The 12,306-nt window shown below is 43.1% G+C and overlaps 1 protein-coding gene across 1 annotated transcript in view; it reads left to right on the top strand.

Annotated features, from left to right (window-relative positions):
• Positions 1 to 1,590: 1,590 nt before the first annotated feature.
• The window catches only part of tenm1 (teneurin transmembrane protein 1), a 120,408-nt gene continuing 109,692 nt past the window's right edge, over positions 1,591 to 12,306 (top strand). The window contains exons 1-2 of the mRNA XM_071923920.2: positions 1,591 to 1,807; positions 6,162 to 6,485. Of these exons, the coding sequence (XP_071780021.1) occupies positions 1,591 to 1,807; positions 6,162 to 6,485 (541 nt within the window). The remainder of the gene's footprint in view (positions 1,808 to 6,161; positions 6,486 to 12,306) is intronic.

Genomic DNA, 12,306 nt, shown 5'->3' on the forward strand with positions numbered 1-12,306 from the left:
AAATGAAAGGCATCGTGATTGCAGGGAACGTCAAGTGTATGTGACAGTCGTAGAAGCCGACATGTGTGCTTACTGTATACTCGTGTACTACTAAAATAATTGAACACAAAATGCAGTGACCTATCTGAAAGGTGTAGTATGGTGTATATTCTTTACTCTGTCATCATGAAAGAGAAAAGAGAAGAGACGGATGGATGCATTGATGGATGGATGGATGGATGGAGAAACAAGTGTAGGGGTTTTACAGATCATCCGTGTTGTGGTATCTGCAGGGGGTGAGGGTGTGTGTGGGGTGAATATGCGAGAGATTTGGCCCATTTTATTCTAGTGTTCGCTATCAGGGCTCAGCAGGGTGTCCGTGTCTGTGTGTGCGCGCGTGTGCAGGCAAAATCGCGCGTGCATGTGCACGTATGTGGGGAATGAGGGGGGGTGAGCGAGGGGCCAGGGGAAGGAGTCTTTCAGGTGGAATAAAAGCATTACTGCAGTGGTAGAAAGGTCAGCTGTAAACTTGTATCAGACTAGTGGTGATCACCCTGTGCTGCAGATCTCTGAGGTATTGAGCAGGCACGCTCTAATGGCTTTGATATATGGACTACAGGACTCCCTGAAGAGGTCAATACCATAGCACTTTGTCTCTATGAGCAATGACCCTCTCAAGCTCCATTTAGAAGCTTTATATCTGCAGGAAATAGGCTGGAAAGGCCTCAGGCAGGGCACAGTGAAAGAGAACTAATATGAATGAAGTATTTTCTAATCACTCCTCCTGTGCTCTAATCGTTGTCCCAATCAATCATTAGTTATGGCGGTATTCGCAATCTGCGCAGGACGTTATCAGAAGTAGATTTTGATGTGGTTGAGAGAAGAACAAGAGAGTATGAGCTGAATAGAGCTGAAAGAACTGATTTATCATTGCTCTATTTGGGGGGGGGGGGGGGGGGGGGGCAGTGACAGCGTAAAGACCGGTGTCTAATAGTGTTTCATCGTTACTTCAGAATCTGGTGAATCACAAAGTGTAATGAGAATGACAGACATGGAGGTCAGTTACAAACGTGTTGATTTATCTGCAACTTGTCAATGATTATATGATGATCTGTGAAGCAGAGATAAAACATCATGGCCGCCTAGCTAGAGAAAATAGAAACCACTACTGACAGAACTGTGTGCTGTTCTTGATTTTGGCCAATTTCTTTTCAAACACATCAGGACATAACAGCCGCCATCGCAGTCTCTTCTGAGTATATTGATCTGAAACTAACCTTTCCTGTGAAATATGAAAGAAGCCAAATAGTGTTTATAAATGTGCACTGTAATTGGAATGAGCAGATGTTGCAATATTGTTCCACTGTGTTCAATAACAGAGTTCTCATGCTATTTTTCTCCTCCACTCTGTCTTTTCAACCCCCTATTTCCTTTCATTTTTCTTTCCCTACCCATCCTGCTTCCTCTCTCCCTCCCTCCCTGTCTCCCTCCCTCCCTCTCTCCCTCCTTCCCTCCTTCCCTCTCTCTTCTATCTCACCTTCCTTCCCTGGCTCCAGACTTTGTGCTGTGTGCTGTGGCTGTGCTGAGTGACTAAGCGGAGCCCTAGAAGCCATGGAGGAGATGGACAGTAAACCCTACCAGCCGTTGTCTAAGGGGCGCCATGAAATGGAGATGTCCTACACCAGCTCGTCTGACGAGAGTGAGGACGGACGCGCCCACCACCGCTCCTACACTTCCCGTGAAACCCTACCTGACTATACACACGAGCTACGCCTGACCCTCGGCTCCCACCGAGAGAGACAGAGCAACTACAGCCAGCCCCAGCCAGGTAGCAGCAGTATAGAGGCATTTACCTGATAGGCATGGATGAAAATGTACACATACAGTTGCATAGTTACATGTACTCTAATGGATGCTGGCGCACACACACACACACACACACACACACACACACACACACACACACACACACTTACACACAAAGGTACACCTCTAAAAGGGCCTATGTGAATTACCTATTACAGTCTACAATGAGCCAGAAGGACAGTCGGAGGCAGCCAATTACCTCTCCTCTACGGAGGTGATATTTCTCTCCCACAGCTAAACTAGGTCAACCCCAAACCTCTCTGGCCTCACCTGGGGTGGAACACCACCCTTCATTACACACACACTCATAGCTACAGACACAGACAGACATAGGCACACATACACAACCACATACACACATGCACACACAAAATTCTTCCCTGCCGGTGACAGGAGGAGAAATGGGCCAGTGCATGCTGTGATGGATGGCCTTTATGCAGGTCATGTGTGGTGTTAAGAGAGAAGCTGCACCTCATCAGGAGTATGCTGCTGTGCAGGGTTCATTGTGATCAATAGACACTCTCCAACTGCTCCCATACCCCAACCTCCTGCTACTCAGCAAGACCTACGCACCATGCTAACAAGAACTATTAACCATTCATAACAGTCACAACACCTGACAAGCTGGCTGCTTACAGTGAAATGGGCTCCAGGGATTTGACCGTTTTAATGCCACATGCTATAGGCCTAATTTTAGTCTTATTGTTTGCCCGCATAAGGCGACCTATCAGTGGCCATTAGTCATCATCAGGTTGCCCTGATGTTTTCCATAACATTGTGATGTCAAAGAGCACTTGCCTTTATCAACAGTTACTCAGCCTTTCTGTTTCCATAACAAATAGTGTCCCCTGCCATTAGTGTCATATGGTAAGGTGCAGAAGACCCCCCAAAGCAGCCTTTGAAATGTCAATGGCAGCCTGTTCTGCAAAGCACATCTGTTCATCTTTGGGCAACAGAGCTATATATAGTATACCCTACCTAAGTAACCAACTGTTAAGGGGGGACATCGCCTCCAGTGACTTTTTTAATGGATTACGGTGTTCCCAACAAGGATCAGCCAATTCGTTTCTCCTCTAATTCCCCACCCCCGTTCCTCATATCTTTTTTGTACTTCATCTTTTTTTCTTCTCATCTTCACTGCTCCTCCGCTCCGTTTTTCTTGCTTCCCTCCTCCCATCTGTCTATTTTCCCTAACATCACTGACTTTTCAATCCGTTTCTCTTCTCCTTCTCTCTGTCCATTTACTTACACCTCCTCTCTTCTCTCCTCTACATTGCCCCTGTCATTACCCACAGTGAGCAGTGTTGGGGGAGTTACTTCAAAGAGGTGATTTATTATGTAAATTATGTAAATTAAATGTATATAAAAATGTATATTTATATTGCATACATTAAATTCAAAAAACACACAAAAAGATGTCTTACAAAAGAGGCTCACTGATCGTTAATCAATGCAGAGGGCACTTGACTGAAATATTTTTCTCTTCCCCTTTAATTAACTTAAGAATAATGGATGTATTTCCACATTGTGTTTACAAAAACAGAAAATTAGTTACAGTCTAAATTTTATTAATAGCTCAACTTTTAAATTATTCATAAATAACAATACAAATATGATATTTTGCATCATTTGAAAAAGTCCACTGTAATAACAGCTACTTTTTCCCACGGCGTAGCCGAGGGCATCACGCGGCAAATTCAGTTCAGTCGGTCAGTCAGTCAGTCAGTCAGGTAACGTTAGTGAGATGTCGCTTTGTGAGATGGTCTCTAGAGGTCGTCTTTGACTAAGAGATGGCCTCGAGTCTCTTAACAGAGGAAACAAATCTAGGCTATATCCAGGGGGGTCATTGGGTCATCGGTCATTGGGCCGGAACGCACCGGTACGTCGTTCCGGGAGTGATTTGACGAAGTAACGCGCGTTCCGGTTCTGAAAAAATAAATACAGAGTAGCACCGGTGGTTGTACCTGTTTTAGTAGCTTAAACTACTGGCTCGGTTCGTTTTAAGACCAAAGTTTTTCGGCTGGGCGGTATTTGGACCTCCGGGCCAATCACAGTGCTTAAAAACGGAAAACTCCACTCAACCGAGATGCCGGGCGACATTAAACAAACGCACAATCAAATGACAAGCACAGACAGTTTACTCTGAGCCGCGGAGCTGACAAGTTGTGTTGGGAAAATCTCGAGAAAGAAGAAACTAGACGTTCTTTCCAATTTTCATCCCAATGTGAGTGATAAAACAATGTGTTCAAGTGAATTCAACTTGTTTCTATGAAGTAGTACCGTTATGAGTGAAGCTAGGCTACTGTATTTCTGCCTCTCCACCATGTTGACGTTCCAAAACAGCCCAACGGACAGAAATCAATTCTGCCCGTTTTCCGACGTATCAGTATGGCCGCTAGTGGTCTGTACAGGATCTGTACTTGTTTTATATTCAGATACTTAAATGTAATTACTTAAATATTGTAAAAGTGGGTGAACTCAGGTTGGTGATTACCATAATATGAAAAACTGGCTTATGAAAACTGATAATTTCAGAACAATATTTATTTATTTTGAAAATACCCTTTTTAATGGAAGTTGCACCAGTTAATGTATACATTGAATTTATATCATAAAGATTTATTTAAACTTGGTGGGTAAAAATAATTTAGGTGTATTTACCTACCAGTAGTAGGACTGCACATGTAGTGGAAGATTATTTTGCTAGATATAGTGATCATGACTAATACTTGATGATTTGGAGAACAATATTATTTTATTGAACTTTCTGTATCTTATATTTACAAATTGAATTATTAACTACAGTGGGCCTTCTAAATGAAATAAAATTTCAATATAGTCAAGTTCCACACTAATTAATTTTGAAAGCTAAAATTGCAATATAAGATTATACACACTTTATTGTGCAGCCATAACTATATCCCCCTCCAACATTGTGTGCACCAGCAGCCATTTTGAGCAGTGGAGCAGTGGTTTCCAATCGTTGTCTATGGGGACGAGCCAGCCAGGTGGAAACTGACTGAAGACTGAAAGTGATGAACATCACTTGCTGTACTTTGCAGTCTTCAAGATAAAAAAAAATGCCAGATTGTCAATTTTTGGTGAAGATGGCAACAGTTCAGAAATGATTATTCTTTAAATAGTGATGATGGATAGCTTTTCAACTGAATCTTTTTCCCCTCTAATCACCTTCTTTTTTGCAGTCTGCGTTTGTTTAAAAAACAAATTGATAAGACGACTTTTCAGTTTACCGTCGATCCGTGTTTGTTGCCAGAAGGAAATAGCCTATCTGCTCTTGAATTGCCCTCTTGCAGTCAATTTGAGCTAAACAGTAGCGGCGGTAGTGGCGACCAATGCTGTGTTGGTTTAATTCCAGCGGAACAGTGTGTGAGCCGCAGTTGGTCTTGACCCCATCAACCAGGCACAGCAGGACACATCACTGGTCAATGGAGTGGTCAACTGGACTGTGGCTTTTCTTGAAACACTGCGGTTCCTGTTCAGAGGACCTAACCTAACACACATATTAACCACACTAAGTGAGAAAGCAAGCAACTCTTTCTCCCCTCAGTATACAGTATTCAGTACAGCATGCAGTGTACCAGCCTACAGTATTATCTGTAGCCTATTGTATAGCCTCCAATATACACCATGATTTTCTATTGTCTAATTATATCAGTTCATCACTTCTACGTATAAATTCTAAACAGTTAACAAAGGTGGCAAAGAAGTAAATTTACTCAACTGCCTGCAGGGAAAAAAGTAGAGCTCAAGTGAATTGAATTGAATTGAATTTAAGTGTAACTAGAGGACCTACACAGTATATCTGATGTTCTCAGATAACAGGTTGATGCTTGGGATTGGAGGGTGTTCTAATACCTGAAAGCATATGAGGCTCAATTATTCGCTCAGTCTGAGTCAATATTAATAAGGTTTGATCTTTATCTGATCTCTTCGCCCCACCAAGGAGAATATAGATGAGATCAGTGCTCTGTTTGAGCAGCGGTTCAATACATCTCTAGCTCAATAACACACGTCATGCAGTCCGAACAGGATATGTCTTTATTGCATATGGTAAGAGCTGTAAAGGAAAATCTAGGGTGGCGTTTTGATTTGGACATGTGCTGCAAAATGCCTGCTCAAATAACAGCCGGTCTCTTGTATTAATTTGGGAGATCTTCATTATTTGGCTTAGAAATGCCTGTCTCAAGCAAACACCTGGTCATCTTGGTTGGTGAAGCAAATAAACGCAGTGTTAAATAAATCCAGTATTAGAGGTATGTATGTCCAAAAACTGCATTTCTCCCTCCCTCCTGTAGATCTAGACTTCTGTAAGGCGGGTCAGATGAGGAGCCCAGACTATCACCTCCACCAGCAGCAGCAGCAACAGCAGCACCAGGAGGAGGAGGAGGAAGCTTTGTGCTCCGGACCCGCAGCTCACGTCCACGGGCGTGGCTACTCCCTGGGAGTGGGTTCAGATGTGGACACGGAGCCGGAGGTGGACCCCTCTCCTGCCCACGGCCTGCAGCACATGTGGATGCGGGGCCTGAAGTCTGAGCAGAGCTCCTGCCTGTCGAGCCGCGCCAACTCTGCCCTCTCTCTCACCGACACTGAACATGACAGGAAGTCTGAGCCTGACAACGGTGAGCGTATTTCCTCTCTTCCTATGTGTGCTGTAATTGTCCTTACAAGGAGATTGCCAATCACTAGGTAAAATGCATAGTTTAGAGTATATAGCGTCATAAAGTGGCACTAGCTTAGCAGATGGTGTAGTGTACCGTTGATGGTGCATTGTTGTGCATGCAGTTCGTTTGGTGAAACTCACCTAGGGCATGTGGCATGCGGCATGTGCTGAAGTCAGGATGTTGCTGCACTTTTTCCTCTGAATCTATTTCACATTACATCCTCAAAGCATCATATTTTATAGAGAAGAAGTCTGTAACCTATAGGAGCATGAAGAAAAACAACATATAACATTATTTCTCTTTTCATGGTTCAAGTAACAGCCTTGGGCGATTACCCAATTGAAATTCGTTCAGTTTTTTAACTAATGCTAATGCTTAAGTTCCCTTCTCTTTGAAGGCTCTTTGATGTGATTAAATACAGAAAAATGTGCATTGGTTATTTTGTATCTGGAGCGGGCTTAGGCTGGAGGGGAACCTGGGGTTGACCAGGGATGGAGGCTGTTGGTAGGCTGAGGAAAGACCGGTGACGGAGATCCACAGTGACGGCTTGGAAAGGATTGAATATCCATTGGAGATTTTGGTTTAAGGCCTAAGGATGAGGAATCGTAGGGGTCGAACCTCTACCTGACTGGCTGATGGGAGCCTGAGGGCAGATGGCAATTGCCTCTGTGGGAAAACTATAGCCTGGAAGGGAGGAACAGTGGAGAGGGGAAGGGAAGTACGAGTGTGACTAGAGAAGAGGCTGGGAAGTCTGGGAGGGTGCCAGCTATCTGTCTTGCACTGCTGGGCTTGGCTTGGCTCCCCGCAGATGGAGAGTTAGTTAGAGGTGCACACAAACAAAGACAGAGCTCTCCAACCCATCCCCAAGGGCACTGTCTGTTTATGTGCCTCAAAAAGGTGGAACGTATTCACTGGCGGGGAGAAAAGGAAGGGAGATAGAGAGAGAGAGAAAAAAAGAGAGAGAACTGAAGAGGGGGGGGGGAATGAGAGACAGAGGGGAGGGGGAGTGAAAAATGGTAATGAGAGAATAGAAATGGTAATTTAATGGTATAATTAGAATGAGAATAAAAGAATGAGTGGTTGAGGGTAAAACAGGTGAAGGAGAAGCAGGTAGCGATCGAGTGCGAGACAAAGATGGTGGTGGAGGGAGAGAGGGAGAGAGGGGAAGAGGGGGATCATGCTAGAGAGGGATTGGGATGGGTTTGTTTACGTTGGGATGCACCCAGGGCGCTGTTTAATGAGAGGGGGATTGGACATGGAGTCGACCGCATGCAGAATCACAGAGGAGAGAGAGAGAGAGGGAGAGAGAGAGAGAGAGAGGGAGAGAGAGAGAGAGCGCTTTCAGCATTACACAGTAATCAATTTGTGATGGCTGTGTGCATATGGACCCAAGTTATTACCATTCGAGATGACGGACCTCATCTTTATCCAGGGTCAGAATGAAAGAGGAGGCAGATGGGCGTGGGAGAAGAGGAAACGGAGAAGCGAATGGGGATGGATGAAGGGGCAGAAATGAGAGGAGAGGATTTGAATGTTCAAAGCATTTGGCTTTACTGCTAGAATGCTCTGGGAGAGATGGTTTATCACTGTGTGGCTCCTGCTTTTAATATTAATATGTCACATGAAGAGCCGTATGTCCTGTGGCTCTCCCAACCTTGACACCATCCCTTTCTCCTTTTTCCTCTACAGCACTTTTTTTTTCCCTTTCCCTGTTGTTCTCCATACATTACCGCTTTCCCTTTCTCTGTTCTTTTCTCTTGCATTGGTATCCTTTACTTGGCAACTTTTTTTTTTCCCCCCTCTCGCCACCGACCCTCCATTTATTCTCATCCTCCTCCTGTCCATCTCCCTCTGACACGTGGCCAGGTGTGTCCATGCGTGGCATCCTCTAATAGGAAATGCATTATGGATGTCACATTTCTCTCCATCAGCACAACAAAGTCTCACACGCCCCTCTGTTCCCAGCGATAATGAAAGTTAGAGCCACTCGCAAAAAGACGTCGGCGTAGAGGGGCCGAAATCAAAAAGCTAACGTCCCTGCCAAAATGAAAGTGCATTTTAAGTCGGCCCGACCTTGCACTCCCTTTGTCTTCAGAGCCCGCCCCCTCCCAAACCTATTAATGATGTCAGCTTCAAACTGGCAGGAATCCTATTGTTCCTGGTCTGATTGAAGCTGACAAGTCAATTTAGTCAGCGTGTGTGTTTGTGTGTGTGTGTGTGTGTGTGTGTGGATGTGTGTGTTTGTGAGACAGACTAGGAGAGAGTAAGGGAGAAAGAGAGACAGAGTGTCTGTGTGTACCCATGTTTCTACAGATGTCTGTCTTTACTCTCTTTCTTGTGTGTGTGTGTGCGTGTGTGTGCATGTCCAACTGTGACACCTCCCTTGAGGAAGGCTGTAGGCATTCTCGAGCTCCAGTCAGACCTGCTGACAAACTCAGGCAAACATCAACACCCCGAATTGACGACACTACAACAGTAGAACAGAGGAGATTGGCAGTAGAAAGACAAAGTGTAGTTCAGCTGGAGTTTACTACCGACACACACACACACACACACACACACACACACACACACACACACACACACACGTGAATACACACGCACACCGCTGCCAAAGCATTGCAAAGATATTAATCAATGTGAAAATTCTTCTCTGCCAATGGCATTGACACTTAGTAATGGAGAGGGAGGGCTGACAGAAATGCTGAGAGAAAGAGAAGTGGGGGTGCCAATGAGAAAGAGAGAGAGAGAGAGGGGGGGGGGAAGAGAAAGAGAGAGTGAGAGCAGATGGATTGGATGTCAGTCTTTGAATTACTGCAGTGTGGAATAATAAAAAAACTAGATTAGCTGTATTATCTGGGTTACAACACGGTCCTATAATGAGATGCTAATTAATTGACCACTCTTGCATTAGTCTAATCAGTTGTGGATTTACTCTTGTCTATAAGTGCTTATCGTATTTTTTGCTTTTGGCATTGACACAGCAATTGACCATGGGCATGTATTAGACAGCTTCCTGGTTTGACATCATTACACGTTTCATACATAAAGCGTTCCCAAGGCAAAGAGGTTCTAAGGCAACTGCACGCACCAGGCCAGTGAAAGACTCTATAAGTCATTATGGTAGATACGTTTCTGTGCTAAAATGCAAATATCTGTGTAATTATGCCATGGCCAGGGTAAGCACTTGATTCTGATTGGCCGCAGGATGTCCATTATTTTTTAAAAACTTGACAACTCCCTTATAGCTGTCTGATCACAGTGCTAAATTAATACACTGGAAAGGTTTGAGTGTTCCATTTCCGCCATACACTGGCAGAAAATGGTTTGAAGAAAATGGGTTTGCAAATTGCCTTCAACATTTAGAGTCCCCAAGTTAGCAATCAGGCCTGATGAAAGCAGTAGTACTCAAAAATAACATTGTTCAGTTATGATGTAACAACCCAATACATGCAGGACATGTTTTGGATGTCTTGCATTTTGATATGTGTATATATTTTTATTTCATTATATTGTATATGTTATATATGTTTATATGTTTATATGCTATATGTAATGTATATAATTCATTATGTTTATATGTTGATATACAATATACATATACAGTATAGTATTCACGAGCCAAGGACCACACCATCAACTGAATACAGTTTTAGGACACATATGCATATGTGATACTATGCAGTATTTATTCAGTATGGGGATGCTAGTATTTTGGATAATTTATTTTATCTGCAGGTTAGCAGGCTGACAGCACCTGGAGTGGATTTCCAAGCAGGACATTACTAAATGAAAAAGGAATAGCTAGAAATCAGCCGTTAACAAAAGCTGAATAGCATTTTGCTCCAAAGCCCTGTGATCCAACAGCTGGGCACCTTAAAGTAATTTGACCTGAAATGCAGGGCATTTATAAATTTTCATTCAGCGTTAATTTATTACCACTTGACAGCTGTGCTTCTTAGTTTTCATGTGAGCATAGTCATATCTCAGACCATTTTTGTTTCATGTTATTCTTTTCTTGTCTAAGCCATGCATTATTTCTGGGCTCACTGTTACATCGATCAATATCACAGACCAAAAATTCCAACTGGAATACTTCCAAGATCCAAAGGTTTCAGTAATTGGATCGATGGATAGACAGATAGATAGATAGATAGATAGATAGATAGATAGATAGATAGATAGATAGATAAGTACATAAGTGCCCTAACATGGTGGTTTGTGGCAGTATATGAGAATAATTTACCAAGTGGCACATTATTTTCATGTGACTCAAAAAAAAAAAAAAAAAAAAAAATTCATATTATTTTAGCTCACATTAAATGTTTGGGAGGATTTATGAATATTTTTAGTGCAAAGTTCAGACAATTCTGTTAATTTTCTGTCAGTATCTATGTTCAACAATTGCATTGCACACTTATTCCAAAATTTACTACAATTGCTGGAGAAAGGGACCCAGAGGCTTATGCACATCTATCCCAACTAATTTCCATTTCTCTTAATATGCTAGTCTACAATAAGTGAAGGATAAGCAAAATTAATACAATCTTCTCCGTCTTGAATGGGAGTCTATGTGACAGTCACACTGTAACAGAGAAGATGCCTGCCAGGTCTTCAGAATATTTTCACACTAAATGAAGGCATATTGCCCCCAAATTAGATAGCTGCTATTACCCCTTAAAATATTAAGTATATAATATATTAAAATTTTGAACGCAACCTCAGAGCCCACATAGATTTTTTTGCACTGTGTGGGCTACTGTGGAGCTACTGTCCTCGGTTTGAAACACAAGAACCACAAATGTTATTTTAAACATCAATGTTGCATGCATTCTACATACCAGGTTGCTCCTTGAGGACTAGAGGACTTTCATCCTTTATAAACACGGTCCATTATTCCTATAATGATCTGCAAAAGTTTTGCAGTCTAGTTTAGCCTAGCTGTGTTCAAAGGAGGCAAGTGTTGCAGAAGGTTAGCGAGGGCATGGAGACAAAGGGTAGAAGGGTGGAGTGAAAGAGTGACCTTATGGTTTAATGAGCAGGCATACTGCAGAAAGAAAGACAAAGAGAAGGCACCAGGAAGATAGGAAGACAGAAAGGCTTGCTGGCAAGCAAAGATGTTGCACAGGATATTAGAGAGCCATCATTATAATTTCTTAGCAAGGTTTTGCTATCATATTAGTTTTAATTGCTCATTCTAGCTAGCAGTCATTTGACAGGCATTATGGCTATGTTTGGAAACCATTTAGATGAACTGATGGAACCTGATGAAATGGCAACAGGTGTTAAACAGGCTTACATTTCAGATGGAAATCCTGCCATCTGACTTTAAAGATTTCTTGATGATGCAACCTTGACAGTTATTAGGCAATCCTGACTTTTAATTAGATAGTAAGGGAATTACAATTGTTCCATGTAAGCTCTCTTATCCACAAGGGTCAGAGGAGAGCATTTAAGCAACCTGAATGAAATGGGTTTTATGTGTTTTTCCTCCTTCTGATGTTAGAAGACATGAATCTCCTTTTGGCAGTTCTGTAGCCACGATAACCTCACCGGAATCACCAGTCCACGATACGCTCTGACAGAGAGACATCCACGGATGTGCAGACACAACCACACTCATGCACGCGCACACACACACACACACACACACAGACAGACACTGGGATACAGCAGTGTGTGCGAGTGTGCAAGTGTAGGCGTAAGTGGCAACGCCAGGCAAACAGCGGTGTACTCTAACTCCCTTCTCGGCTCCCCTAGGCCCAGGGGGTTTTGCAGG

This window comes from Centroberyx gerrardi, chromosome 16, assembly GCF_048128805.1.
Source record: "Centroberyx gerrardi isolate f3 chromosome 16, fCenGer3.hap1.cur.20231027, whole genome shotgun sequence".
Classification (NCBI taxonomy): Eukaryota; Metazoa; Chordata; class Actinopteri; order Beryciformes; family Berycidae; genus Centroberyx; species Centroberyx gerrardi.